Source organism: Erigeron canadensis, chromosome 9, assembly GCF_010389155.1.
Source record: "Erigeron canadensis isolate Cc75 chromosome 9, C_canadensis_v1, whole genome shotgun sequence".
NCBI classification, from domain to species: domain Eukaryota; kingdom Viridiplantae; phylum Streptophyta; class Magnoliopsida; order Asterales; family Asteraceae; genus Erigeron; species Erigeron canadensis.
In genome coordinates, this window is record NC_057769.1 from 7,844,236 (window position 1) to 7,871,748 (window position 27,513).

The following is a 27,513-nucleotide window of genomic DNA, read 5'->3' on the forward strand; positions in this document are numbered from 1 at the left end:
CCTTATAATATTTATTACCCCTTTAAAGTACAAGTAACCCAAAAGAGAAAAACATCTCTGACTTATTATTACTAAATTTATTTATCTCATTTAAATGATGTCTCAGAGTTATTCTTGATAAAAATACCTCTTTTAATTTTTAAAATAACTTTATTATTTTATTTTGCATCAATGACCTATACTATTCGTCATCGCCACCACCACCATTCGTCACCACCGCCACCATACCGCCGCCGTCATCACTGTCGTTTTGCATGCGTTTCCCTCTAGTATATGTATGATCACGATTGGTGACATTCACGATTCAGCATAGTTTTATGTTAGTTATCTTTTATAGTTAAAATGTTTAAAAAAAGTAACTCGATTGCGTTTAAATGTTGATGAAAAGAATACATGTATAAGTCTGAAGTCTGAACTCTTAAGGGCGAGTTGCATAGTAAACTACGTTCTTGTTTGTCACATTTTTTGTTACTATATAGAAGTTAAACTCTTACGAGTCACGAATGGACTTGTTAGGTGACTCGTTTTTGTCCAGACTCTTATGAGTTGCTATGTAAATTTGGACCGAGTCGTGAACCTATAAGTATTGTAGTTTGATACTAAAAAAACGGTAGATTGATAGGTCCCGTTTGATCCCATGTACCGAATTGGTACCCACATTACCTCCAACAGGTATAGTGTCAAGGTAATTCAACCACTTAAATTCAATTCTGCCTCTGGCAAGATTCGAACCTAGGTTGCTCATTATTTTTATTTTGCTACATATTTTGTGTGTTATCTATGTAGTTTTGATTATTTTTTTTACAAATTTAGAGATAAATTGTAAGTTTATGACTCAAAAGTCAAAAGTTACGAGTCAACCACTATGATTATAAGTAAGTACTCTCAAACCGCCTCTAAGGTAGGTTAGGCCCTGTTTATTTTTTACTTAATAAACTTTATAGTTAAGAACTTAATCATTCAGTCAAATTTCATGTTTCTTTTTTGACTTGATAAGCAAAAATTACCGTCAATTACCTATATTTTACTTAATACATACAGATATTTTTAATGCATTCAGCCATTTAATACACTCAGCTTTTAATGACTAAAAAAAGAAACGGGCCCAGTGATTAACATGTTTCCATCTTTACAATAAGTCTGATGTTCGAATACAATTAGGTACATTATTAAGTGTCGGTAGGGAAGGGTTTCGAAATGGTCATGAGATATCTCTATTGTAACACCCCACTAAAGCGGAATATATGGGATGTACAGATAAGCATAATTGCACACAGTACAAGTTCCACCACAGCCAATAACATTAAGAAGAGGAGAAGTATAATAGTTATTACAGAACATGGGGTATACCAAGAATAGTTAATATTCAAAAGACAGAACAATTGTCTTAAAGTATCGAAGTCTTGAATTAAAATAGTAAAGAAAAGTCTTCACAACTCCTGGTCTTGAATGCTTGAACAGTCGTCAACTGAGATGAGCTTAAAAGAGGAAGACTCCTATGCTAAGAGATCTACTAGCCTAGCCTGAAAAGCATGCAAGTTCAAAAGGTCAACTACAAAAGTAGTTGGTGAGATTCACATAAAGTACTATTTAGTATACATATAAATAATATGTAGAGTAAGAACAAGGTCATAAGATCTGTACATTTAACAAAAGTACTTTGTAATAGTAGGAGCAGTACAAGAACAAATTATGAACTGTAAATGTATTGTCACTGCTAATCCGATTGGCCAGAACTAAACCATAATGCGAAGATATGCTCATAATAATCAAGTAAGTCCAGTAAGACCTAGATCAGAACAAGAACAGATAATATGCATCCTCCAAGACTACGGAGAATGAGGGTGGGCCTACCCTAAACAGCGCTGTCCATAATTACCTACGGTTCAATCCTTGAACTGGGGGATATGAATTGATAGCAGTGAATAAGAACCGAACATGAACAAGTAAGAACTAGAACATGGTAAAGAACAAGTACAGTAGTATAAATGTATTTAAGGATCTTGCCCATTCAAGACTTAAATACCCTTTTTAAATAGTTAAGAATCATATAATAAGTATTTCATAAGATCATAAAATAGTACGCAAAATAGTTCAAGAACATATATATTAGTACAAGATAGTTTTCATGTTTTTCGGTCCTCGATAAAAGAACTTGAACAAAATGTACGAAAGGGGGATTAGTGAACTCACAGTGATCTGGTACAAGCACAGTTTATAATCACAAAGATAGATAAGTTATATCTATCAAAATCCAAGCACGACTTGATGGAAGCCTAAGTACAAATCATTGATCATAATAAGCACACATATTAGTTCATGTGATTAATTAATCATTGGAATGTCCTTGATGAATTGATGATTTGGCCCTCAATGATCTTTGAACGTTTTGTCCCAAAATGAGTTTGAATGAACTTAGGTACTTGAACCGGACTCGATCTGAACGTTTTTGAACTCACACACATGTAATTATAAGGTTAATTAGTTGAACATGTCCTTAATAATGATCTTTAGCCTTAAGAACTTAGTTTGGTTGTTCATAGAACTTGCACTTTAATGATTAAGATGAATCATGACTTTAATGTTCTTGGTCAAGGATTGAGCAATGATCTTATCTAGGAATTGGTCTAGGGGTTAAGTACAAGGTCGTTTTGGGGTTTACTAGGACAAGATCGTTTTAGAGTTTTACTAGGACAAGATCGTCCTAGGGTTCACCAGGACAAGATCGTCCCAGGGTTCACCAAGACAAGATCGTCCTAGGGTTCACCAGGACAAGATCGTCCTAGGGTTCACTAGGACAAGATCGTCCTAGGGTTCACCAGGACAAGATCGTTTTAGGCTTAGGCAGAGGGACGACTTTGGAAAGATCGTTTCATGGTCAAAGAGCAAGAACAAGAGTACGTGATCATTTCTAGTTCAAAAACATTTGTTTGAGCAAAACCTTTCCAATGGAATGGCTACCCAGGGTGTATGGTTCCCAACCACATACCAAAACAACATCACAATCACAACACGAGATCAAACGAGCAAGCACAAGAGAACAATCCTAATACGATCCTTGTCAGGATCGTTTTAGACTCAAGAAAGGCTGAACAAGCACGAGTACAAGAATGAATGTCTAGCTCGATTTTCAGGACTTGTTTGGACATAGCACTAGTACAAATATACTCAATAACATTATCTAATAACACTTTTAATCATTTCAAGATCAAATATAACATGAACAAGTCGTAACCTTCAAGAACAAGTTGTACCTTCATTTTCAAAAATGAGTTTTGTAGATTAAAGCATGTTATGACCCAAATTTGTTCATACAAATGTTATTAAACACATTTAGACACAAACCCATTAACATTTCACACGATTTTCATTCAAAAATTGGACCAAATCATCAAGAACATGAACTTGAAAAAGTACATTTTTAATTTGCTCAAAAACTCATCAAATGTTGTTGTTATCTGAGAAATGATTCAACAAGTGTGTTTTGATTGTCACAAGGATGCTAAAAGTACAAACGATTTCGATTAAACGTTCCAAAATCAAGAGATGCTCTAGTGTGTGTTTTATGGTGTTTTGGTGTGTGTTTTAGTGAGAGAGTGGAGAGATGGAGAAAATGGTGAATAGGGTTTTCTCTCTTCAAACTCTTCTATTTATAGTCTTCCCATAATAAATGAACTTAATAAATGCAAGGACTATTTATGAACATTTTGAACTAGAACTTTTATGAACACGAACGTTTACGAACCGGACTTTAGTATTTCATCGTATTTAATCATACACTCGTCATATAAATCAAGATTTAAGATCAAATTGACCTACACATAAGCACATAATTGGGTCTAAAGTACGTCAAGAACTTAAATAAATTGAACTGTCTAGCCGTTCTAATGGCAAAAGTACGATTCGAGGAACTTATTTAAGACATTTCTAAGACGGTTGTTACATCTATTAGGTCACATAGAACACAGTCAAAAAATCTTACGCCTTACCCATATAACTTAAATACGAAAAACAACAATTCTTATCCATTTACATTAGAAAGTCTCAAATTTACAAACCAAAGCAGAAACATTTTTTCAACTAATTATGGCGTAGACAAAAAGTAAAAAAGGGTAAATAGTTGAGAACCCCCTGGTCTCATGTACCATTTTGGTACCTAGAGTGCACACCGCATAGAAATCATGCCGGGTGAAGCACCATCCTCACACATAGAATACAAGATATATTTCTCCATTTACCTTGACAAGATTTAAAAATGTGACCTTGCAGTCTTTATCTTGTGGATCAATATAGTCACATGAATGGTGTACCCGTTTATATATGGCGTAGACCAAAAGTATGTTGTGGTCTTGTGGACAAATTGTAAATGGAATAGGTTGGAAAATGGTAAGTGGATCCGAAACGAAGTTAAAAAGGAACAAGTTTTTTTACTGGGGTTGGGTTAAACCCCAGTGGCCAGTAAGGCTGTAAACGAACCAAACGAACACGAACGGAACCTTGTTTGTGTTCGTTCGTTTAACTTAACGAACGGTTCACGAACAGATTAACGAACAAAATGACTTGTATGTTCGTTCGTTTGTGTTTAGTTCACGAACACAAACGAACGAACACTAATGGACAAACATAAACGAACGAAATATTTATAAACTAAGTATTTTTAATTAAACTTTTTCTTAAATAGTTAGGTATTAATAATATATATATTATATAAAGCAAAAATTTGTATTTGTAGATGAACATAACGAACAATTGTTCACGAACATAAACAAACTATTGTTCACGAACGATGGTTCATGAACATAAACGAACGAATGTTCACGAACAGATTATCGAATGTTCATGAACGTAAATGAACGAATGAGAGCTTTGTTTATGTTCGTTCATTAAACTAAACGAACGAACACGAACAAACTTCCCGCCGAACTGTTCAGTTCATTTACAGCCCTAATGGCCAGGGGTGTTTCACTAAATTTGCTATGCGGGGCCTCGGGGGAGTTTACTCCAAGGTTTCAAGTTCGAGCCTTGGTAGGTTCTCCTCGACGGTATTTTCCAATTAAGGAGGTGATATGGTAAGAAAGACTATTTAAGATCTGCTTAGTATGAGACTCTTTCATTGTATGATTAGCACATATCATACGCGTCTGATGTAAAATTCACTTGTAAAAAAAAAAAAAAACAACTTGGAAAATGGTAAGTGGATCCCAATAACATTACAATATTAAAAATAACAAGTTAGATCTTCTCCCAATATAAACTTATGTGTACACCTTTTCATCGATTGCAAATATCGTTGTGTAGCTAGGTGATAGTTGAAAATACCATATAATAAATTTTACAATTGATTTCTTGAACTCTTTGTGTTTGTGTTAGGCTAAAGAGAGATGATAATGTTGGGCCACATACCTACGAAGATACCCAAAAGATAACACACACAGTAGAGTAGATTACTTTGACAAAAATCTCATACATCTTCTTGTTGGCTTAATTGACCAAATAAAATGAAAGATCTTTCTTTGGCTCTAGTTAGATTCATCTTCAAATATTGGAGGATAACTAATATGTTTAATACAGTAATTCTCCAAAATTTTGTATAGTAACTTAAGTGAAAGGGAACATGAAAAAGATAAAGGGTTTTGCAAAACAAAGCCCTAAGAGCTTTCGTTAAGTTGCATTAATTAGTTGTACACTTACCATAAAAATCAGGGGCCGACATTTAATATGAAAATGTACAACCTTTTTATGCACGTTAAATGAAGCCCTACCCTTTAGCATTTTTCAAAAGATAATCATTTGCACGATATATCTAACCAATTTAAAAGTAACATTTATTTTAGGACTGACGAAGTATTATGTTTCAAAGAAAAGTTTAACCTAGGCTAGACTTACATTATCTACGTACTACATGCGCAATCTATTAATGTTGAAACATCCTTTTAATAGGGATACCATAGCTTGTCACATTTAATAGTTTTTTCACATTACCACCATCCTTAATTGTCTGTTTACAATACATACCTTAACCAATTATTATCATTTACCTTCTACAAATGGTATTTGAAAGTAAAATACCCATTTAACATGATGATCTAAAACTGGAACCTATGGCAAGATTTACCTTCATATCAAATAATAGTAATACCAAAAATAGGAGGAAAAGAAAACCCAGAATGGCTATGAACAAAGGGGTTGTCGAATTACAAGAGCCTTCTGTAAGAGGCCCCCGTCCGCGCTTCTTCCTTACGTGGTCGATTTAAAGAGCATACACGATAGAAAGTTATGATAAAAAACAAAAAATAAAGGAAAAAGAAAAGTAAGAAAAAGGACAATAAAGCAGAGAGCAAATGGAAAAGGCTTTAGACATTGAGATCTAGTAGCAAGCATAAGTTGGTATCATAAATCTAAGTCGAATCCAATTGCAGTGTAGAATTTAGATAACAAAAAACCAGCCTACTTTAGCACCACACAACCCTATCACACTGACTTTAATCACTCACTCACTCACTGGAATCTTTGAACAGAGCACTGTATTTCTGACAAAATAATTGAGAAAAAAATGAAATCATTTTGGGGTAAAAAAAAAAAACAATATGAACCAATTAGAGATAGATACATAAACAACCATCACTTCCACCACTCCCACTCCTATTGACTTCTCTCTATCATTCAAAGATTAAAAGGCCCTGAAAATCTGGCCAATAGTATCTTAACTTTCATCCTTTTTCATCTCCAATTGCCGCAAAAAACAAACCCCTGAATATAAATGGCTGAAAAGCTTTCCTTACACAACATGCCCACACTTGCAATAATACCCTACGTGTCATCTTTAATATGGCTACCAACAATTTCTATTCATTTCATATATATAAAAGAAAAAGGACTAATTTGGTTTTATTGGCAAGTACTTCACCATTCAGATCTAAATATGAAAATGAGCCAAATACTTAATAAATGCAATATTAAGATCAATATGAAACGGGTCATCTTCAAAATAAAAACATTAGCTAAAAATAAAATTGGCCAGATACTTGAGATTCAGACATTAGGTGCAAGTGAATGACCAAAACACTTTCATTTCAAACATTAGCTAAACTAGCAAAATACTTATGATTCGAATATTAGCTTTGTAAAACGAGCAAAATACTTGACATTAGCTAGAAAAGAAACGAGCCAAATACTAAAGATTCCAACATTAGCCAAATACAAAACTGGTCAAATGATAGAGAACTTGAGATATTAACATAATGGAGTTCTTAATGACGGCAAAAACTGGTAATGAAGGGCAGATTTGAAACTATTTTTTGTACAAATATATATTTAAAAAAATGGCGGGGACAATGTTAAGCATCCAACCCCTTATTTTGGTTCCTGTATTGCAGCAGCTGGAGCCAGGATCAAGATGCTAATGCTTTAATTCAACTGGGGTGACTTTTCCTTGAAGAATACACTCGGTATGCAGCTAAGGCAATTACGGCTGCAGCAGCCCCAACTGCAAGTAGTAGTCAAACATATATCAATAAAAGCTTGGCATTGAATAAATAGGACAGAAACGGTTTGATGTACAGGTGGCAACATTGAATCATTTACTTACGAATGGTTACTTAAGGTTATGTTTCACCGTAACGGATCAAACTGGTCATATTATAAAAAGTAGCTTAAGCAACGGATCAAACGGGTTGAACAATTAGAAAATTGTCTAAAGAGTGTGTGTGTGTAATGCACAAAATGTCTGAATCATTCTCTTTAAACCATTATAAAAATAATATAAATTTTTATACCAAAACAGAGACGCTGACTATTTATTTATAACAATATTTACACTTTTTGTCAAAATATGTTTGGGGTCAGTCAATCCCATGTTGACCGGTTCCCAACCTGCCTGACTGCTCATTATGCCACCTCTGGTGTTTTATCTAAAGAAAACCAATATTAAACGATTACCTGAGGCAAACATAAGGGAGCGATTAACAAGGAGATGATATTGTTTCTTGTTTCTTCCATATTCGGTTTCAGGAACACTCAAATAACAGCGTTCAGCTGTGCTCACAATTCTCCAAAAGATGTTATTCATATTACTTTCCTTTACACTGACACGGATGGGCGCATCTATCTTCATTTCTTGACAGATCTAGAGAAAAGGATTGCAAAAATAAGGCTGTGAGCATGAAGTTCATATTTGAAAACTCAGAAACATGATAAATCTCTACAAAGTGATTAAATAATTACCGCTTCTGAATCCCTTATTGCCATTGGGTAAGAATCCAAATCATCCTTGGCAGCAACGAAGAGACAAGGCACGCCATAACCAGTGTCTTCACCTCGCCTGGCTACATCCATAAGCAGTTCTGATGCTCTTTTCAAGGAGTACTCATCTGAACTGTAACAAGCAACTGATTAAGTATCAGTAACTTATGAGTATCAATTTGGATTTGTATTATCTCAAGGGGGGTAAAATTGAACAAACTAGCAGAAAATTGAACTGCTCAAGGGTCACTAGGTTTATAAGGCAAGTCATTTTTTAGTGATGCATACAGTCTTCAAAGGTTTTCTTTCTTTGAAAAAGTAAATTAATGTTTGTAATAATGATAATTAAGAAAACAATAACTTCATAAGAAATGAAAAAGAAAAGTGTCTTTGTGTCAACTCAACCTGATCAACTCCCCCTTCAAAAAAAAACACGGGGAAACAAATGTCCAAGGAAACTGGATACAAGAAATGTTAATTGGGCCCAACAGAACCGGATCTGAATTGACCCACATATTAGAATTACCTTTTTTCACCCAATTTGACCCGTTACCCAACCTCCTATTCTGCCACATCTCTATTCGATTGATCAGTCAACGCCTGGCTCTTGATTAGTGGGTTACTGACTTAAAACACACTTAACCACCTATCATTTACACATTTTAGTCTTAAGCAGGACTTGAACCACAACCTCAGGGTTAACGGGTCACCACAAAACTGTTAAGCCGAAGTACCTGAGGTGGAATCTTACATCTTCTAGGTAGTTTTCGACAGGAAGTCTTTTGGATTGTATCAGAGTATAATATATGATGTACTTATTAGACTTGATCTGAATAACATTACATTACATTGAAAGTAAATATAGTACAGTCTAATAGCTTAAGATATAGACATGTTTTCTCTTTTATTTTTTTATTGTACCAGAGTATGATATATAATGTACTCATGATCTGAATAACATTTCATTACATATAAAAATAGTAGTCTAATAACTTAAGGTATAGACATGTTTTCTCTTCTATTTTTATTAGCCTTTCTTAAAAAATGTATGAGCAGACAGTAAGTCTTGTTAACATGGTGCAAGGAGCTCACCTGTCATAAACAAAAACCGCTACATCACATGCAGCCAGGGACTCCCTACTCGAGAGGAACTGCTTAACATCGTCTTCTTGAACTTCATGCATTATAAGAGTCTTCTTAGTTCCCTGAAAAATCAGAAAATATCAAGCGAGCCCTATGATTTAGCAGAAGCTATTGATATAATTTCTCCTCTTGTCATCACTTTACATTGAAGTCAGGAAGCAAGTCAAAACAGGCTGCAGATGTACTTTGAGTCTTACCCTTGAGACAGTAGAACAACCTTTTACTAGCAGAAATTTAGCTGTGAAAACGTTGACCCCCTTACTTATGGATGGGTCCATTTTGGTTTATATTCATCTCTGCCGGGTCAAATGGGTGAGAAAATCATATATGGCATAAAAGGAAACAGGTCAAACGGGTCATAAGTATATGAAGTGTATGTTTAATCAATAAAACCTGCCAAATAATTTTCCTCAAATTTTTTTTTATCGTTGTTGAAATATTTGAGACACGGCTATGTCAGAAAAGTAAAATTTTAGACATCAATGTTTCAGGTCATCTTGCCCTCTGCCGATAATTGCACATTTGACCTCAGCCTGTTTCAACCCATTACCAACTGGCTTTCAGCTTCTAATATCTATCCATTGAAAGTTTAGGACTGTCCTGAATGGGTAGATGGACAGTTGGACACCCAACAAGAATAAGGCAAATAAGCAAGACATGATTATTATTTGATACTCTATAGTTAATTATGCTTCTAACATCACAAAACTTTACAGTAAACACTCACCCGAAGCTGATCTACAGCATTGACTGTATAGCATTGATTACTCGAACCATATGAGTTCTGGAAAGGCCTGCAAATAAATTGAGACCGAGCTTTAACTTACGACAGCAAAAAGGCTCTTTCAAGAAGTTTGTGAAGTGGACAAATCAACTCTGAACATTTAGCAGAGGTTTTCAAAGAGAAATGCTTAGAAAGAGCACCTTCCAACATGAGAATTTAATAGCGCAGATTTGCCAGCATTTTTGGGTCCAAACACAAAACACTGGAATACATGTCTGTCAGATTGTTGTTTTTTAATGTCTAAGGTTCTTTTCCTAGTAACACGAAGTGCTGTCGCAGGATCATTACGATATCCCAGGTATATAAGATAGGCCAGACTTTTTGCTGGATCGAGTAATGTCATTAGGGCCCACTGCAACCATGAATATAATGTCAGTAAGGCTGGGCATACAACTAACAGTCTATCACAAGTGATACAATACCTGAAATCCAATAGAGTCACTATCAAACCCTTCAGCCATGAACATTTAAGAACAACTAGAAGGGAGACACCACAATATGGATAGGACGGATGGGGTTGGTAACAGATCAAAACAAGTTTTAGTGAAACACAAGTAGACTTTTTATATGGGTTAATCAGGTTGGATTGATCCGATCTTTCCATAAATGATTTGGAATCTTCTATCAAAACTTAGTATGTCAGATATGTATGAAAATTCTAGTAGAAGGTATAGAGCAGGGGACAATGTACAATGACACTCTAGGTAGTATAACCTAATTTAATGGAATAACTATAGTATAACCTAGGTAGTATGACAAACATACTGAAGAAAGCTATTACAAACAGCCATTTTCTTAACTCAAGATGCCAATGCTCAAACTGATATGATATATCATAATTTAATGGAATAACTATAGTATCTTTCCTGCACTATTTCATATATCTTAAAATAAAAGTGGTTTCAAGAAATATACAAGGACAGCTAGAGTAGAACCACCAACCACTGGAACTTAGTTTGGAGTATCAAATTACCTTTAAATGGACATTTCCAGAAGGCAGTTTTTCCTACACTAAATATTACTTTATTAATAATAGCAATAGAATATTAACTATCCAAATGTATGTTGTATTATTACATAGGCATCTCTACCTGTACTGCTGGAGTGATGTGTAGCTTTCCGACAAAATCATATTAAATGTATAAAAGGACCCATTTAAAATCCGTTAACTTCACATGTAGCAATCCATTTTCCTTCTCATCCAATAAATAGTGACTAGCATTTGTGTTATTAATGGATGTAACAAATACTCTCATTGAGTGAAGTCTTATGTAAATACACACACAAAAATACTCAGGAAATTCATCACTGGTTTTTACTTAGTAAGAAATTTACGCAACATGAGTGTCTGTAATAAAACAAGTAGATGTCCCTTTATTAACAATTATTTTATGGCTGCTCCCAGGGTCATTTTTCAGTGTGCATATGCCAGAGAACTTGAATCCCTCAGCAGACCAGCAAAAAATATTTTAAAATATGAACACAGAGTAGATGAAAATAAAACAAACAGATGAAAATCAGAAGAAAAATAAACACTTAAAGGAACAAGGCAAAATGTTTGAGCTATGGTTTAAGATGCAATCACACACCTGGGAAAGAAACCCAGAAAGTCTTAAATCCCCAAATTCGGTTCTCTCTGCACTATTCTTATATGGAGCTTCATCCCAAGGACTGAAAAGAGAATATAGATTACACACGGATTAGAAATTACTGCTAAGAAGAGAAAATGGCACACACATACACACAAAAAGGGAAAAAAAAGATACTCATGTTTATTATCAAAGATCCCAGAAGTTAGTATAGAACTCAACTGATTCAGCTTCCAAGCAAATTCATAGCACCTTCCAATCAATCGTCTTTAGTATACAGAGTCTTTCATAATGGAAGCACTCAAAAAACTAGTACTGATTCACTTTTGGTTCATGTTGTTAGCATGTATTTCCTGTTATCTTAATTCATGAAGTGATAGGCTTTAAAAACACAATCACACTGTAGCCTTTTACATAAATAGGTAGTTTATAAATCGAATAATTTGCAAGTTCCTATAGCAATTAACCTTTACTCCCTTTTGAACTAACGAGAGCAAGTACCCGCACGTTGCGTCGGTGAGATGATGGGGTGATAGGTCATAGAGTGTGATAGGTCATAAAAGGTGATAGGTCATAGAGTGTGATAGCCAAATGTCTTAGCCGTACGGGCTCCGCCCATATAACTTGTCGAAAGTATATCGAATGACATCTCTAATGAAAGAGCATGAAATTTTAAGAACACCCATATAATTTTTATGATTTATTGATTTACTGTTTTTGAGATAAAAGATTTTGAATGAATTGGAGAAATAAATGATTTATGGAAGAGAGAGAAAAAAAATGTTTGGTTGAGATTTGAGGATTTGAAGACAGAGAAAGGGTAATATAGTTATTTTAGGTAAATATAGAATTGATAGGGGGTCATTTTGGAAAAGTAAATGTTGAAACTTAAAATTTAGACAGGGACTTTTTGCTTTTATAATATAGTATAGAAGTATAGATATAAGTGTCCTAAGATCTTGCATTTTGGACGGGAAATTTCCTTTTTGGTAACCCTATTCATAACTTCGGTTTTATTGAAGAGAAACTTATGAAACAACCTTTCGTTGCCTATTAGACGATAATTTTCATCTAAAGTGCCACTACCTTCAACAGTCCAAACTGATTACCAAAGAAAAAAGATTCCTACATAGCTACATACATGGAAAACAACTGTATTTGAATACCCACTAGCATATATAATTAAATTGAACAAAGATTTGGATTTGATTTTTTAGATAAAACTAAAAGCCAAAGACCTGTTTATCCAGATAATGCCAAAAAGCTGAATTTAGGGCAAACTAATAAGCACTTACAGATGAACCCATTAAGCATATTAATCTAGAACTCTGAATGAATACAGCTTAACTCATGCAGTTACATTAGAATGGCAACTAAAAATAAAAAACCTCACCACCGGTCCACCAGTAATATAACTATAAAAAAACGCAAAGCAAGACAAACAAATACAACATTTAACACAAAAAAGATGAAAAAGAATAAACAATTAAATGAAAACTTGGAAAACCACGACAGACCTTTCTGGTGCAGTTCCAAACAGTTCATGAAGTTCGAAATCCTGTAGAGCTCCGTCCTAGCAGGAATAAAAGTTTGCATGTGATACACATAAAGGTATATCAGCTAAACGTTTCAGTATGTGACCTTAAAGCACATAATAAATAAATAAAAAATATTCTAGCTTTAAAAGCTAAGATTGGAAGTTTACTACAATGGCACAAAGTTTGTAGGTCTATATTGCTCGACTTGTACGAGTGTAAAATCTATGGGTAAACAACAATAGTGTAAGATGAACGACTGTTTATGATGTCAGCCATAAGGTCACATTATCAAAAGTATTGGTTCCTTTTGCTTCCAGTCAAAAAAGACAGAAAAACATTCACCAAAAACAAAGAAGGAATACCATCTAGGGAAAGGCAATACAATTTGCATTGGGAAAACGTTCGTAACTATACATTTAAGTAGGTTGTACAAGCATGTACAAGTCTCAAATACTCTAAAGTCGCTCTACTGAATGTCTATAAAGCTAATATGGAGAAAATCTATACAGTTAAATATGAAGATACACTTAAATATCATCAGTCAATCGCTGGAGAAAGTAGCAGTTGTAACCATCAAATTTTGGATTAGTAAAACTAGGCTAGCCCAGACAAACAACTAAACAAAATGGAAGTCCAAAAAGACAGAAACCATTATTTCATGTTTCCAACAGTTATAATGAAAAAAATTTACAGAGTCACAAAATGAAAATACTCGTAAAAATCATCGCTCCTTCACTGGAGAAGGTAACAGCTGTACCATCTAAAATTGATTAGTGAAACCAGCTTTACCCAGGACAAATAAATGAGCAAAATGGAAGACCAAAAAAAGCAGGAATCACATTGTTAAGGATTTTAAAGAACATCAACCAAAGCAGTTCAGAAGTAGATGAAAGGTGAGAGAAAGGTGTACCTTATTAGAGTCGAAAGAAAAGAAAATTCCCATCAGGAAGTCCACGGCTTCACTAGTTAACTCAACACTCTACACGAACACAAGCATTGAATGATTACTATGGGTATTATTTCTGTAATATTATATCTGAAAACCATCTATGTATACAACTACAACTCAACAAGGTATTATTATGGGATAACACATGTCTTCAATGCCAAACCCGTCATAGTTACAAGATCTTTTGTCTTACAGACTCAAAGTTACAGCTGGGAATGCTAGTACATTAACTATAGAAAAAGATAATGTATGCAAATGTACAGAATATAAAAAACTCCTACAAGCCACCATAACATCTTCATAGATCATTTTAATTTAAATAACCTTTTTTGAATCAGATTGTCAAAACTTGCTTCTGGCTATCAGTCTATTACGATTCTATTGCAGCTCCAGTATTGTATGCATTTTCATGAGTACACATAACAGCTTTTTAATTGGAAACTTAATTTGTTAATGTTTTCTTGAGAAACCCCATACTTGCAGCAATTACTAAATAAAAAAAATCAAAAAGTGAAATATCCTTCTACAATGTATGATCCATTCCAAATCAAGCAAAGCAAGCCTATATCAAAGTTTTCCGTACTTGTCAAATGAATGTTTCCGTAGACTATGTAAAAATCAAAAAGCAACAAAAGTAAACTAAAAGTATATAAACATCTGATTATATTGAGATACTTGAAGTTAATAGGAGCATAACCTGGTCAGGAGTCTTTTTAGATGGAACAGGAAGATTTTCCGTCCGGAGTTCAATGTCATCATTGTAACCAAATTTACGCAAAACAGTCCACGTTGTCTCAACGCGGCTTTTTTCAATAAATAGGCCATGAAGAAAAAGAAATCCAGCAATGGTAAGCCCACGCTCATTGACCCCTTCAGGCACCTTCTCCTGAACAACTCTCTTAACACCCACTATTTCAGCAGGTTGTAGCGGAGCATTGAAACACTTGATCTTTCAAAGGAAACACAAACACAATTAGTTATATCTATACAGAAATAGCAATAACTTTTGTTGCCAGATGGGCTATATAGAAAATTTAGAAGTTATCCAGAAACTCATCATTATATAAAAGTTTAAAACTTTTTTGTTTATGCAAGATAGAAGAAGACATATTACCTGAAATTCGTTTAACTCGCTATCACTTAGGGCACCGTCCATATCAAGATCACAAAGACCAAAAATTCTTTTTAATGCTCTTATGCATCGGGGTTTCAAAGTTTGAGATTCTTGATCAAACAAAGGTGCTGTTGGATGAAGCACTGCTTTTTGAGCATAGTAGAAGACATCAGGTATCTATACAACAAGATAAAATGAGCTTGTGGTCTAATAACATAACAAGACTATGATATGTATGAACAAGATATGACAAACAATATTCATGCATTCTAACAATATCACCAGATGATCTTACTTCACTAGTACAACAGCTCAAGCTGGTGGTGCAAGGGTCCTTACGATCTCTAAACAATATTACAATAATTTCCGATCAAAAAAACACAAATGCAGGAGGCAAATTAGAAGGGTGTTATATTTTTGTTGAATGTAAATACAGAAAAGTGTTTTTAAAAAAGTAGCAGCATACATGTAGGGCAGTTTATATTCCGTATATCTATATAACTCTATTATGTAATTACGAAGGAGGAAAGAAAATTAATTAATAACTTATTGGGTAGTTCTCTCCATAAGTTGAACTTAACTTTCAAATCAATTATCTATATTAGCTTTGATTGGGACCTCTCCTGTGTATCAGAGCTATGGAAACCAACAAAGATTGCAAAGAAAACTTGGAGTCTGGGTTGGGACAGGGACAGCTCAGCAGATGAAATTTGGCATCGATGACAAGATGCAACACTTTTAGGATATTTCTGAGACGGTTCTTTTCCACAAGGGAGATATGAACCACAAGAAAAATGAAGAACACAAGCATGGAAGAAAGCCAATGTACTCTTCCAACTTGGCCAAACTTAAATCCAAGCTATTACAGAGATGATCACACTTAATGGTTTACAAGAGTGGATTACTTCTTTGAATACCAAAATGCACCTACTACTAAAAAGGTCTCTTTAGCTTCTACCTTCTGCAAGGTGTAGCCAGCCAGTGGTAGCAGTAGCCATGTAGGGGGAATAAAAAATAAGAATGATACGTTATATGGATATTTGGTCCTACAGATTGTGAATACTATTATGGAGAATTATCAAAGATCACAGAACTCGGCTCAACTTATGACTATCAGAATAAGTTCAGACAACTCAGGATATCTTTGGTAATCATGTAAAAGGATGGTCACAAAGGGATTTAGTCTGCACATTTATAGGTGGGTTAGTTTCGGATGGCACAGGGATGTTCGAACCTAAGACATTAAGGATGCTATGATGAGAGATGGGCAATTATAAATATTTCATTCTTAGTGTCAGTGAATTTACTTCCATCCGATTAAAAGAAAGACTTTTAAGGAGTCACTTTCATACAATCTTAATTTGGAGAGTTTTCTTCTAGCTCTATAAAGAGATTTACCCAACCTTGCATGGAGCCAACCATGAACCATATCACCACCAATAAAAAGCACATCAACCACAACTAAGAAACGACTCACACGGGATGAGATGCAGAAATGAAGGGCTTAAAGAATACGTTTAATGTTTCATGAGAAATTGACCAGCGTACACGAATGAAAAGGGGCCACAATCGTTATTTTAGAAGGGAAAGTTTTTTTTTTCTGGTAAAAGGCCGTCACCCCTGGTTATATTATATAATCAATAAAGGACAGGCAATCTTTGAACACATATAATCAATAAAAAAAAAGGGTAAGTTAATAAATCAAGTGATGAATCTTTGAACACATATGTTTATAGGATTAGTTCTACTTGAGGACAAGGTTCCGTACAACATGAAGAGGAGGGTACCAATAGGCCAATCAGAACACCTCAACGTGTACTTATGTTTATAGGATTATTTCTTCTTAAGTCAAGTAGTTGGTTGTTTCCTTTTTCTTCTGTCAATGAGAGATATATGTAATAGCAAAATTAAAAAGATGGATGCACATATTAGCAACACTTAGTTGGATACAAGTATAGATATTGGGCAATGCTTGGATACATTTCTAAGCACATAAATGATAACCCGAATATATATATATATATAGTCATTGCCTAAACTATAAACCTTGTGTGCAATACATGCTTCATTTGGAAGTTGAAAGCTTGACTACAGGCTGGTCAAAACTCTAAATTCATAGCCACTAATCTGAATTTCGCATTACATATTGCCAGTAAACATGAACTCCTAAAGAAAATTGTCAACATTTAAGCAATTATACCAAACCTAACCACGCTAAGTCGATAACATACCTGAAGAAGGTCAGCTGCAGAACACTCTATACAAGTTTCAATCTCTCTAAACTGTTGCATTAGTGGAGCCATTTCATGCTCTAAACTAATTGGATAGTTTTCATCACGCAAATCCGTCTTACAACCTACCACGATCACCGGTACCTTAACCTATACACACATACACACATACACAACAATAGCTAAAAAACACATAACATCAAATCAAAACCTCTCAATTTCCATTTTTATTTCATCATTCATTACATACAAATAACTAACCTTAAGGCGACGAACTTCCGGAAGCCAGAAATTCCTAATACGATTAAGCGTTTCAGTTTGATCACAAGCGTATGTTACCACAACCGCATCGGCTCGTTTTAATTCTTCCTCTAACTTAGCTTTACCTTCCAAACTATAAATATATATATAAACATACATAAACATATAGCTACAATCAATATATATATATATATTTCAAGAAGGAAAAAAAAAGGCACAAACCTAGATGCAGTATCAATAACTATAACCGGAACGCCATCAGGAAAGTAATCGGCCGGTAATCGAGTTGGCGGAAGGACCGGCGCGACACTTTCGATAAAACTTTCCGACGCAACTGCGGCGATTAAGCTTGATTTACCGGTGCCACGATCACCGACCACCACTACACGTACATAGCTCCGGCGACCTGGAATCCTTACTGAAGCGTCGGACATTATATTTTATTTTATCTGATTTAGCTGCAATTAAACAATTTCACATATAATAATAATAAGCTGAAAGATTAAGCAATTATATTATGATTTATTATTATACATATATATGTGTGTATGTATATATTGTTGATTTTAGATCTAATTAATTAGTTATTATTTAACTAATAATAATAGTAGAGTAGAATATTAAATTAAAATGAATAAATACCTGCCTGTAAGAAAATTATAATATAGAAAGTCAAAAAATTTCAAACGATGGAGACAGAGAGTGGAGAAATTGATGGGAAAAATGTGGGGTTTGGACGAGAATTTGTAAGAAAATGTTTCTTGAGGGGTAAGTTTTTTTTGGTGGTGGTGACTTGTGCTTTACTCTTGAAATTTTATTTTATTATATTATCTGTAGCATTTTACGAAATTTTATAATAAAATATAAAAAATATTATATAATCTTTAAGTTACACTCGTATTCATTCGGAATTATGAAAGTTACCTTTTCAAAAAAGAAAAAAAAATTACTCCACATTATTTGCTTAGAAATACAATTATCTATTAATATTGAGATATAATGTATTGTTCAAACATTAGAAATTATAATGATATTTAGCACATGATATTCATGACATTCTTTGATCAACCATTGTACTTCCTTAATACCAGTATAAATTGTGAATTTTGACTTTTGAGGCTAGAAAAAAACACACAAGTTTAGTTGCTACTTGCTTTTATTTTTCGGCTCATTATGAAATTATGGTAATTTCTACGAAGTCATTGGGTAGGGATTATACAATTAGTACATGTTTCTAAGTTGTTTTTGCTATTGTTTCGGACATGTTCTCAACTGCTATAAATATTTCGTTGATAATTATGATGAACATAGTTTAATATTGAGAGTTTGTTACTTTTAACTAATTTAAGTCTACGTTTCTATTTTTACAGTTTTTATTTTTGTTGTTGATATTGATAATATCAATACAATGATGTATAATTGTTATTGTTTTTGATGATGCATGTAAGATGTTTGATGAAATGTCTAAAGACCTCTATAAGGATTTATATAATACACCGTTATCTTTGGTGTATTGAAGGTCATTTGTCATACTCTTAGGTTTGCCCTGTTAGTATATGATCACGTAAAATGAACGTATGTCCGGAAATGATTTAAGTCTACGGGGTCACACGAAATGACATTGTAACTCTATATTATTAATTAGTATATTAAAGTAATATATTAATTAAAATGATCATTAAATAAATAATTAAACTATATTAAAAGTTTAATAGTGTTTAATTAATTAAAGGGTTTAGTCACTTGATGACTAACGTACTTTTCCTCAGTTACATGGTTGTCCATCCAACTGGTTTATTATAGAGGTTCACCCATATACTTTTCCAACTTTTATGTGGTTGACCAAAAGATGACCGGTATACCGGTGATAGCCGGTTAATTCCACTTTCCATTAGTTAAATAATTACGTGGATATTACGGATAATAAAGGTATATTACGTGTACAGTAATATAAAATAAAAAAAAACAAAATATATATATCAGAAAATATATCCCAAATCAAACCCAATTCCCCCAATTCCAACCCGACGATGAAATCGCTTCAAAAAGCCCTAGAATCTCTGCGATAAATTCCACCCTAATTGAATGATTTTCTTGTATCCCTAATTGAAGATTCAAAGAAGTGTGGTGTTTCATAACCCAATTAACGGTATGTATCCCTAATTTTTGAAACCCTAATTTTCATATAGTAACCCCTAAATCACCTAAACACAATATAACAAAAAATTTTCTTTTTTTATTAACAAATTTTGAATCACAATGTCAATGTTAAGTGTTAATTTCAATCACGATGGAGTTTTTATTTACTGTCCTTTTCGGTATCATGGTGGTATCACACATGTTGTTATTGACATTGATTTTAGTGGGTTTTCTTAAAAGGAGTTGTATGAATTTGTTCGTAAGATGTCTCCTGGTCATGCCCAGTGGAACTTATATTACAAAATTCCTTCCCAACCAGTTACACAAGTATTAGGGCTTAAGAATGATGATGATATGAAGAGATTTATTGAAACAAGGTTTGCTAATGGTGATCAAATGGATATATATGTTAAGAATTCTGGGTATAATATCATTGAAATGATTAAAGATATACCCTATTTTAGTGATCCTGAGTATTCCGATTCTGATGATGAATTTGAGATAAGAAAAGATGTGCCAGAATATATAGAACTTGATATGGAAGGTGAAGAACATGTTAAGATTCCTAATAGAAAATTGAAGGATAAGTTTTTGTACTCTTTATGTGATGGTAATTATATTCGTATGAATAGGAAGGTTAGAGAAGGAAAGAGCAACAATGAAGGGTTAAGAAAAGATGAGGAAGAAGATAAAGAAGTATAGAGTTCAAGATGGTGTAAGATATCCTCCCCATGATCCATCCCAACCTTGGAACCAAATGAAACCAGTTCTGGGAATGAAATTTGAATCACCAGAACAACTGAAATTTTCTTTGGTTAATTATGTTGTAGCTAATGGGTACCAGTTCTGGTACTACAAAAATGACTGTCAGTCCTTGCTAGTGAAATGTGATAGAAATATGGAGGAAGGTAGGTGTTCAAGCAAGAAAGGCAATAAGAATAAGATAGTAGGAAGACAGGCAAGAAATTTGAAGATGGGAAAAGGGTCAACTGAAAAAAAGGTGAATCCAGCAAGGTAGAGGGTGATTGTAGCAAACCAAAACAAAAAGAAGTGTTGTCACCAAAGAGAACAAAACAGAGTGTTAGGAGGTTAGCAACAAAATTATGCCCCTTTAGACTTTGGGCTTCATGGATGTAATCTGAAAAATCTTTTCAGATCAAAACACTAATAGATGAGGATTATTGTTTAAGAAAGTATAACTTAGGGCCTTTAGTAACATGTAAATGGATTGCAGTGCATTATGCAAAGAGGATACTTGAGGATCGTAAGTTAACTTATAGAACTTTGCAACGGGATATCAAGGAGAGGTTTTTGATAGATGTTTCCCTTGGACAATGTAAAAAAGGAAAGCTTTGGGCTCTTCATGATTATGGGGGTGGTTTAAAAGAGCATTATGCAAAATTATGGGACTACAGACAGGAACTTTTGAGATCAAACCCAAGTTCAACAATTGCATTGGATGTGGATTCAGATGGAAGCCCATACTTTAATAGAATGTATATTTGCTTCAAAGGTATCTTATGTCATTGCAGTATTTTAATTCCACTTATACACTGAATAATATTATGTCATTGCAGTATTTAAATTCCACTTATATACTAAGTAATATTATCTCATTGCAGGTGTGAAGGATGGATGGTTGAGTGGGTGTAGGAAGGTAATTGGAATAGATGGATGTTTTTTAAAGTCAACAGTCACAGGTATGTTGCTAACTGCTGTGGGCAGGGATGCAAATAACCAAATGTATCCTATAGCATGGGCAGTGGCTGGAGCTGAAAACAAAGATACATGGAATTGGTTCCTATCCTTATTGCATGATGATTTGAGCTTGAATGAGGGGACAAATTTGACTATATTTTCAGATGGACATAAGGTAATAACTTATGCAATTAACCACATAATATAGAATTGTATATATTATGCATGCAATTTACCACAGGGACATAAGATTTGACTATAATTGCATGCAATTTACCACAAGGATTGTTGGAAGCAGTTGGTACATGGCTTCCCAATGCAGAACACAGGCAATGTGTGAGACACATATATGCCAACTTTAAGAAAAAGTAGAATGGAATACTTTACAGGAATCTGTTTTGGGATGCTGCTTATGCAACAATTGAGGAACACTTTCTCAACAGGATGGAAGAGATCAAGAACATGGACCAGATGGCTTATGACTACTTGATTGAAAGGAACCCCAACACATGGTGCAGAGCATTCTTTCAAATGGACAGATCCTGTGCAACATTTGAAAATGGTATTGTTGAAAGTTTTAATTCAAAGTTAGTTGATGTTAGACATAAACCAATTATTACCATGTTTGAAGAGATTAGGGTGTATGTAATGCAAAGGTTAGTTACTATGAGTAAGCTAGCTATTGATTTAGAAGACTCTATATGTCCATCAATTAGGAAACACAAAGAAGTAATGAAAACACAATCTGCAAGATATTGGAGGCTTATGGTTAGTGGATACCAGGAATATGAAGTGTACAAAGTAGATGATTCTCTTGATGTGAACTTGCAAACAAAAAAGTGTGATTATAGAATGTGGGAACTCAGTGGGCTACCATGTGTACATGCTGTTGCAGCATATATGTTTATCAAAATGGACCCAACTGAGGGAGTAAGTCCATGGTTTGAGAAGGCAAAGTGGCAAGATGCTTATGCATACTCAATTAGGCCAGTGAGGGGCTCAACACATTGGAGAAAGGTGAGAAATGAACCACCTTTACCACCTATCCAGAAGAAAATGCCAGGAAGGCCCAAGAAAAAGAGGGTAAGACATGCAACAGAAGATCCTATTAGAGTGTCAAGGGTTGGAAGACAAATGACTTGTAAGATATGCAATGAAAAAGGTCATACCAGGAGGACATGCAAACTGAAACCATCATCCAGTTCAGCTGCACAGGTAAAAGAAAGCAGTGTTGTAATTTTAGAAGTGTTTAAATGTATATTTTGTTATGGTTTAAAACTATATTATGATGTAGGAGACACAACAAATGGAAGAGGATGCAGATCCTATACCTCAGGAAATGGACAGAAATGCAGAACATGATGAGCATGTACATATGGAAGAGGGTGCAGATCCTATACCTCAGAAAATGGACAGAAATGCAGAACATGATGAGCATGTACACATGGAAGAGGAAATGGATAGAAATGCAGAAATGGACACCAATGTGGAAGAGCATTTGGATGATTTTGCTACACAAGAAGACCAGAATGATTTTGCTACACAAGAAGACCAGAATATGTCACAATCCTCCAACAAAAGAAAGAAGCCCAAACGTAGAAACCCATCACAAAGGATTGCTAGAATGAAGCTGGCAAAGGTAGTTGTTGCTAAGGATGGTAGTGGTACCTCATCAAAGCCAATTGTGATGGAGTAATCTTTTGTTGGTTGTCTAGTTGTTTGTGGATATATCTTTTGTTGCTTGTCTAGTTGTTTATTTGAAAATTGAATTATCTTTTGCATTTAATTATGTGTCCAATGTTGCCACAAGTTTTGTGGATATATTATGGTATGAAAAGCAACACCTTTTGGCATTTTTTGGCAGCAGAATATCTTTTGCATGTAATTTGTGTACGCATGTTTAGCAGCTAATTAAACAAACATAAATTGATTCATTCCAAGCAACATTAACAAAGATACAAGTTGTTAATGACTAAAAATAAAGACAAAAGTACACACCAAAATCAAGATTACAAGACATGTTTTATAGAAAACATTTTTTGACTTCGTTTTCTCAATTACAATTGCAAAGAAAGATGTGCATTCTCCCTTTTCAGAAGCAATACACTTAATGGATACATAATTGATGGAATACAAAAGGTTACGTTATGGATAGCCACATTAGTAATAGATTTATAATACTCCCCCTTGGCTATCCATTACTCAAAAGAATATGCCTCGTTAAAACTTTACTAGAAAAAAATCCATTGGGACAAAAATCTAGTGAAGGAAAAAGAGTACATAGTTCTTTCGATACGCTTGGGGATGATGTCTCATTAAAAACCTTGCCAGGAAAACCCAATGGGATAAAACCATGGTCAAGGGAAAAAGAGTGCAACGCATATCTTCTCCCCCTGATGATCACATCACTTCAGCTCCTTAAGTCATTAATTCTATGTACAAGCTTCCTTTGGTAAACGATTCCAGTAGTTGAAAAAAATTTCATGACGCATTATCTTCATGTTGATCTGTTGATTTTGTTCTCTTATGATATATCATAAACTTGATGTAAGCACATATAAGTACAGCTTTGTTTGTAATCATCCTGCATTATCAAAACAAACTAAAACTGCTTCGATGGGTTAGTGTAATGTAAGCTTATACCTTTATCGTCTTCAGCGTAATAGAATATACATTCTAATAAATTCTCATGAGATAAGATCTTTATCTTTAGTGGAAGAATGAAAAACAATATATTGGAATATACTTTAATAGTGACCCGATGCTACTCAAATATAGTATTTTGAATCAGGAATTTATCTCCACAAAGAATGAAAATGATCTTTATCAATATCATTTTTCTCAATACCAAGTGATCTTTATCAATACTAAATGATCATATATACAAATTATTTAGTATACTTGATAAATAGATATACCCACAAAATATTTTACTCATCATATAAATTCTTTGTGAGTAATTATTCATCACTAGAATTTTTTGATTTTATTTATTCAAGATTTTTCACCTCACACTTTCAACATAAAATTGTCATAAAGATCTTTTGCATTACTAATGTATTCAAGTTTTATATTTCTTTAATATCTTTGGGCAAATATATCTCATAATTTCAAGCTAAAATTCAAAGAGAACAACTTTACCAAATGTCTATTATGGACTAATAGATTATATTTTTTTTGAACATATTTGTTACATGTTGTTCTCAGAAACCTTTCAAATATTTTTGTAGCATCTTTGGGTCATTAGACATGCTCCGTGTCGCTTTTTAAGATGAGACAATATAGAAAGTGAATGAGTGGTAATAAAGCTACCAAACTTCCATAGATGATATTCGTTCAAAGTGGATGAGTGGTAATAAAGCTATCAAACTTGTAGAATTTATTGGTAAGTATGATGTTTTAATAAATGTTATGTTATACTCGAATCTTGATTTATATGCCATGTTTTAGATAGATAACAAATCATTTGATTGGTTATTCATGGTGTTCAATTAAGTTATTAATTTTAATGCTGAATAAGAATTCGAAAATTCTTTGACACTGCAAAGGTCAATTGTGGACTTCCCTTGGAGATCAAGTGATTTGAAGTTGAGATTAAAAGTTTTGTGTTTATAATACTACACTCCCAATTGTCATTTCGTCAAAATTTAATTGATTTTCTAAATTGCATTAGGGCTTTTAACTGAAGAAGTTTTCGTTAAATAGGAGTCCCCATTTCCTGCAAGTATCAAGTATTGTTTAACTCTAGAAACTGTATGTATATGTCATTCAATATTAATAGTTTTTAACCATGCACAGATCTCTGGTCACACTAGGTCAAGGTTGTAGATGCAAAAAATTAAGGTTCAGCAAATCGGTCTTCATTGTTTGCATTCACAAACATTAGTGAAAGGTCGTTCGGGTGTCGGTGGCTGTTGTCTTTGGTGTAGTTTCTTTTATTTAAGAGAAAGGTTTTATTGTCCAAGAGGACCAAGACTTTTGCTCTCTACATGTTTACTACTTTTGGGACTGCCTTAAATCAATGGATGGGTCATTTGATGTAAATTGCTGCTTTGCTATATAGCCACAAGATCCTTTTTGTATCTCAATGACTCGATTGTAGTAGCCAACTGGAAATCATGACCGGCCCAATAGTAATTAAGAGTCAAGCTATTACTTTGGGCCACCAAATTTTATATCGTGGGCTAAATGTTTATGATATTTGCGTTAGTATTATTTTTTTAACAACAGTGGTGATTGGACTCAGCGGCATGCCTCTTCAGTGATCGACCACGTCATCAACACAGTCAATCTGAGGGCACGACTAACAGTGGAATTCTCACTACTATTCTAGAGGAAACCAGATATATGCTAGAGAAAACCCAATGCCTAACAAGAAAATTAAGTAGTTGTGTGAAAGCATCAGGTACACAACATTTGATCTAGTATGTCTCTTTTTGTTTTTTGTTTTTTTTTTTTTATCAACAAAATAACACAATAGCATATAAGGCAGCACACCCGCAGAGGCAATCAGCATCTTTCTAAAAATTTTGTTTATTCACTTTAATTGTATGTCTATTAACTAAGCCTTAAAATAGATTTTGCTTAAAGTAAAAAAAATCTTAAGCCGGCAGTCCGACAATGCTGCAAATGGTTTTGGTTTGCATTCTTGTGGTGTGATGCTTAGTTTTATAGTAAAAACATTGGGTAAGTTAGAATAATCTGAACTCTTAGATTAAAATCAAATGTTAAGATTTAAAATCAATAATTGAATTAATTTTAATCAAAAGGCTTATAATTTTGTATCTTTACCTCTCAAGTTACCCTAACTTGAAAAAATTCTCATCCAAAACACAGGTGTGCCGCATGATCACATGATATTGTAACACTTGTAATTTTGTATCTTACTAAACCTATTGTACGCTTTTTTTCATGTGTTTAATTAGTCATCTTCCCTTTGGTTACATATCTGGGTCATCGTCATTACGAATACGTTTTTATCTTTTTCATGTGTTCAGCCATCTTTCCTTTGGATACATATTTGCTTATTTGGGTCATTATGAATACGTTTTACTTTTTCAACTTTTAAAACAATATTTTTTAGTTTAGCTTATTAATTTACCATTCAATCTCATCCTCTAATATTGTACTAACATACGACTGTTGATCTCGGGATAACATAACATATAATCAACGTTTTTATATTTTATTTTAACGTTTTAACCTCATAGAGATAAAAAGAATAAATGTAAGATATAAGTGTCATATGTCTACAAACCGACCTGTTTTCTCACAGGTCTAGTATAACTTAACTATCATTTTTTAACGACAAACTTTTATACATTATTATGTGTATTTTGTATAATAATGGATTAATTCCGACATAAATGATGATTTGTATAGAATATAAAAAAGATCTGTTATATTTTCGATCTCCTATTGTGATAAAATTTATATCTAAATATAATAAGAATTATTCATATACAATTGTATTTTTTAGATTTTTCAATAGTGTGTATATAATAAAATAAAGGATTTGCTAATCAGTGCTCTTAGGACATTAGTTATGCTGCAATATAAACAATTCCATTTAGGTGGGTTGACCAGAGGTATCTTCTAAGTCCACTATTTGGGTCTCGGAGGCGAGTTTTTTCCAAGGTGTCGGGTTCGAGTCTTGGATTTCTCATCTCAAGGTATTTTTATTGTAGAGGAGTTTGGAGGTCCAGCAAATCATTGTATAAATTGCCTCCATCACGTTTTAACCGAAATTAACTTTAAAAAAAAATGTTATGGTGCAATATATTGATTGGATGGTCAACGTATAAAGTGAATTTTTGACGGTTGGAA

The 27,513-nt window shown here is 33.8% G+C and overlaps 2 protein-coding genes and 1 long non-coding RNA gene across 5 annotated transcripts; 2 read left to right on the forward strand and 1 right to left on the reverse strand.

Annotated features, from left to right (window-relative positions):
- Window positions 1-7,172: 7,172 nt before the first annotated feature.
- Window positions 7,173-18,355, reverse strand: LOC122582610 (mitochondrial Rho GTPase 1-like). 2 transcript variants are annotated; one of them, XM_043755024.1, is made up of 14 exons: window positions 18,073-18,355; window positions 17,851-17,983; window positions 17,590-17,739; window positions 15,359-15,535; window positions 14,942-15,187; window positions 14,206-14,274; window positions 13,275-13,330; window positions 11,758-11,839; window positions 10,309-10,520; window positions 10,112-10,178; window positions 9,334-9,446; window positions 8,224-8,374; window positions 7,939-8,125; window positions 7,173-7,486 (listed from the first exon to the last, which is right to left on the reverse strand). In XM_043755024.1, exons 1-14 carry the CDS (start codon window positions 18,282-18,284, stop codon window positions 7,413-7,415), a joined length of 1,929 nt encoding a protein of 642 aa, XP_043610959.1. In that variant the 5' UTR covers window positions 18,285-18,355; the 3' UTR covers window positions 7,173-7,412. The 2 variants fall into 2 exon arrangements, with proteins under 2 accessions (XP_043610959.1, XP_043610958.1); XM_043755023.1 differs by having other exon boundaries at window positions 14,942-15,193; window positions 18,073-18,354.
- Window positions 18,356-20,746: 2,391 nt separating this feature from the next.
- LOC122583133 lies at window positions 20,747-23,383 on the forward strand. Its single transcript, XM_043755566.1, has 6 exons — window positions 20,747-20,989; window positions 21,145-21,502; window positions 21,612-21,862; window positions 21,971-22,023; window positions 22,077-22,902; window positions 22,982-23,383. Exons 1-6 carry the CDS (start codon window positions 20,747-20,749, stop codon window positions 23,381-23,383), a joined length of 2,133 nt encoding a protein of 710 aa, XP_043611501.1.
- A 1,456-nt stretch (window positions 23,384-24,839) lies between these two features.
- LOC122583951 lies at window positions 24,840-26,630 on the forward strand. 2 transcript variants are annotated; one of them, XR_006321359.1, is made up of 3 exons: window positions 24,840-25,072; window positions 25,934-26,111; window positions 26,524-26,630. It is a non-coding gene; the product is annotated as an uncharacterized LOC122583951 (long non-coding RNA). The 2 variants fall into 2 exon arrangements; XR_006321358.1 differs by having other exon boundaries at window positions 25,934-26,092.
- Window positions 26,631-27,513: the final 883 nt, after the last annotated feature.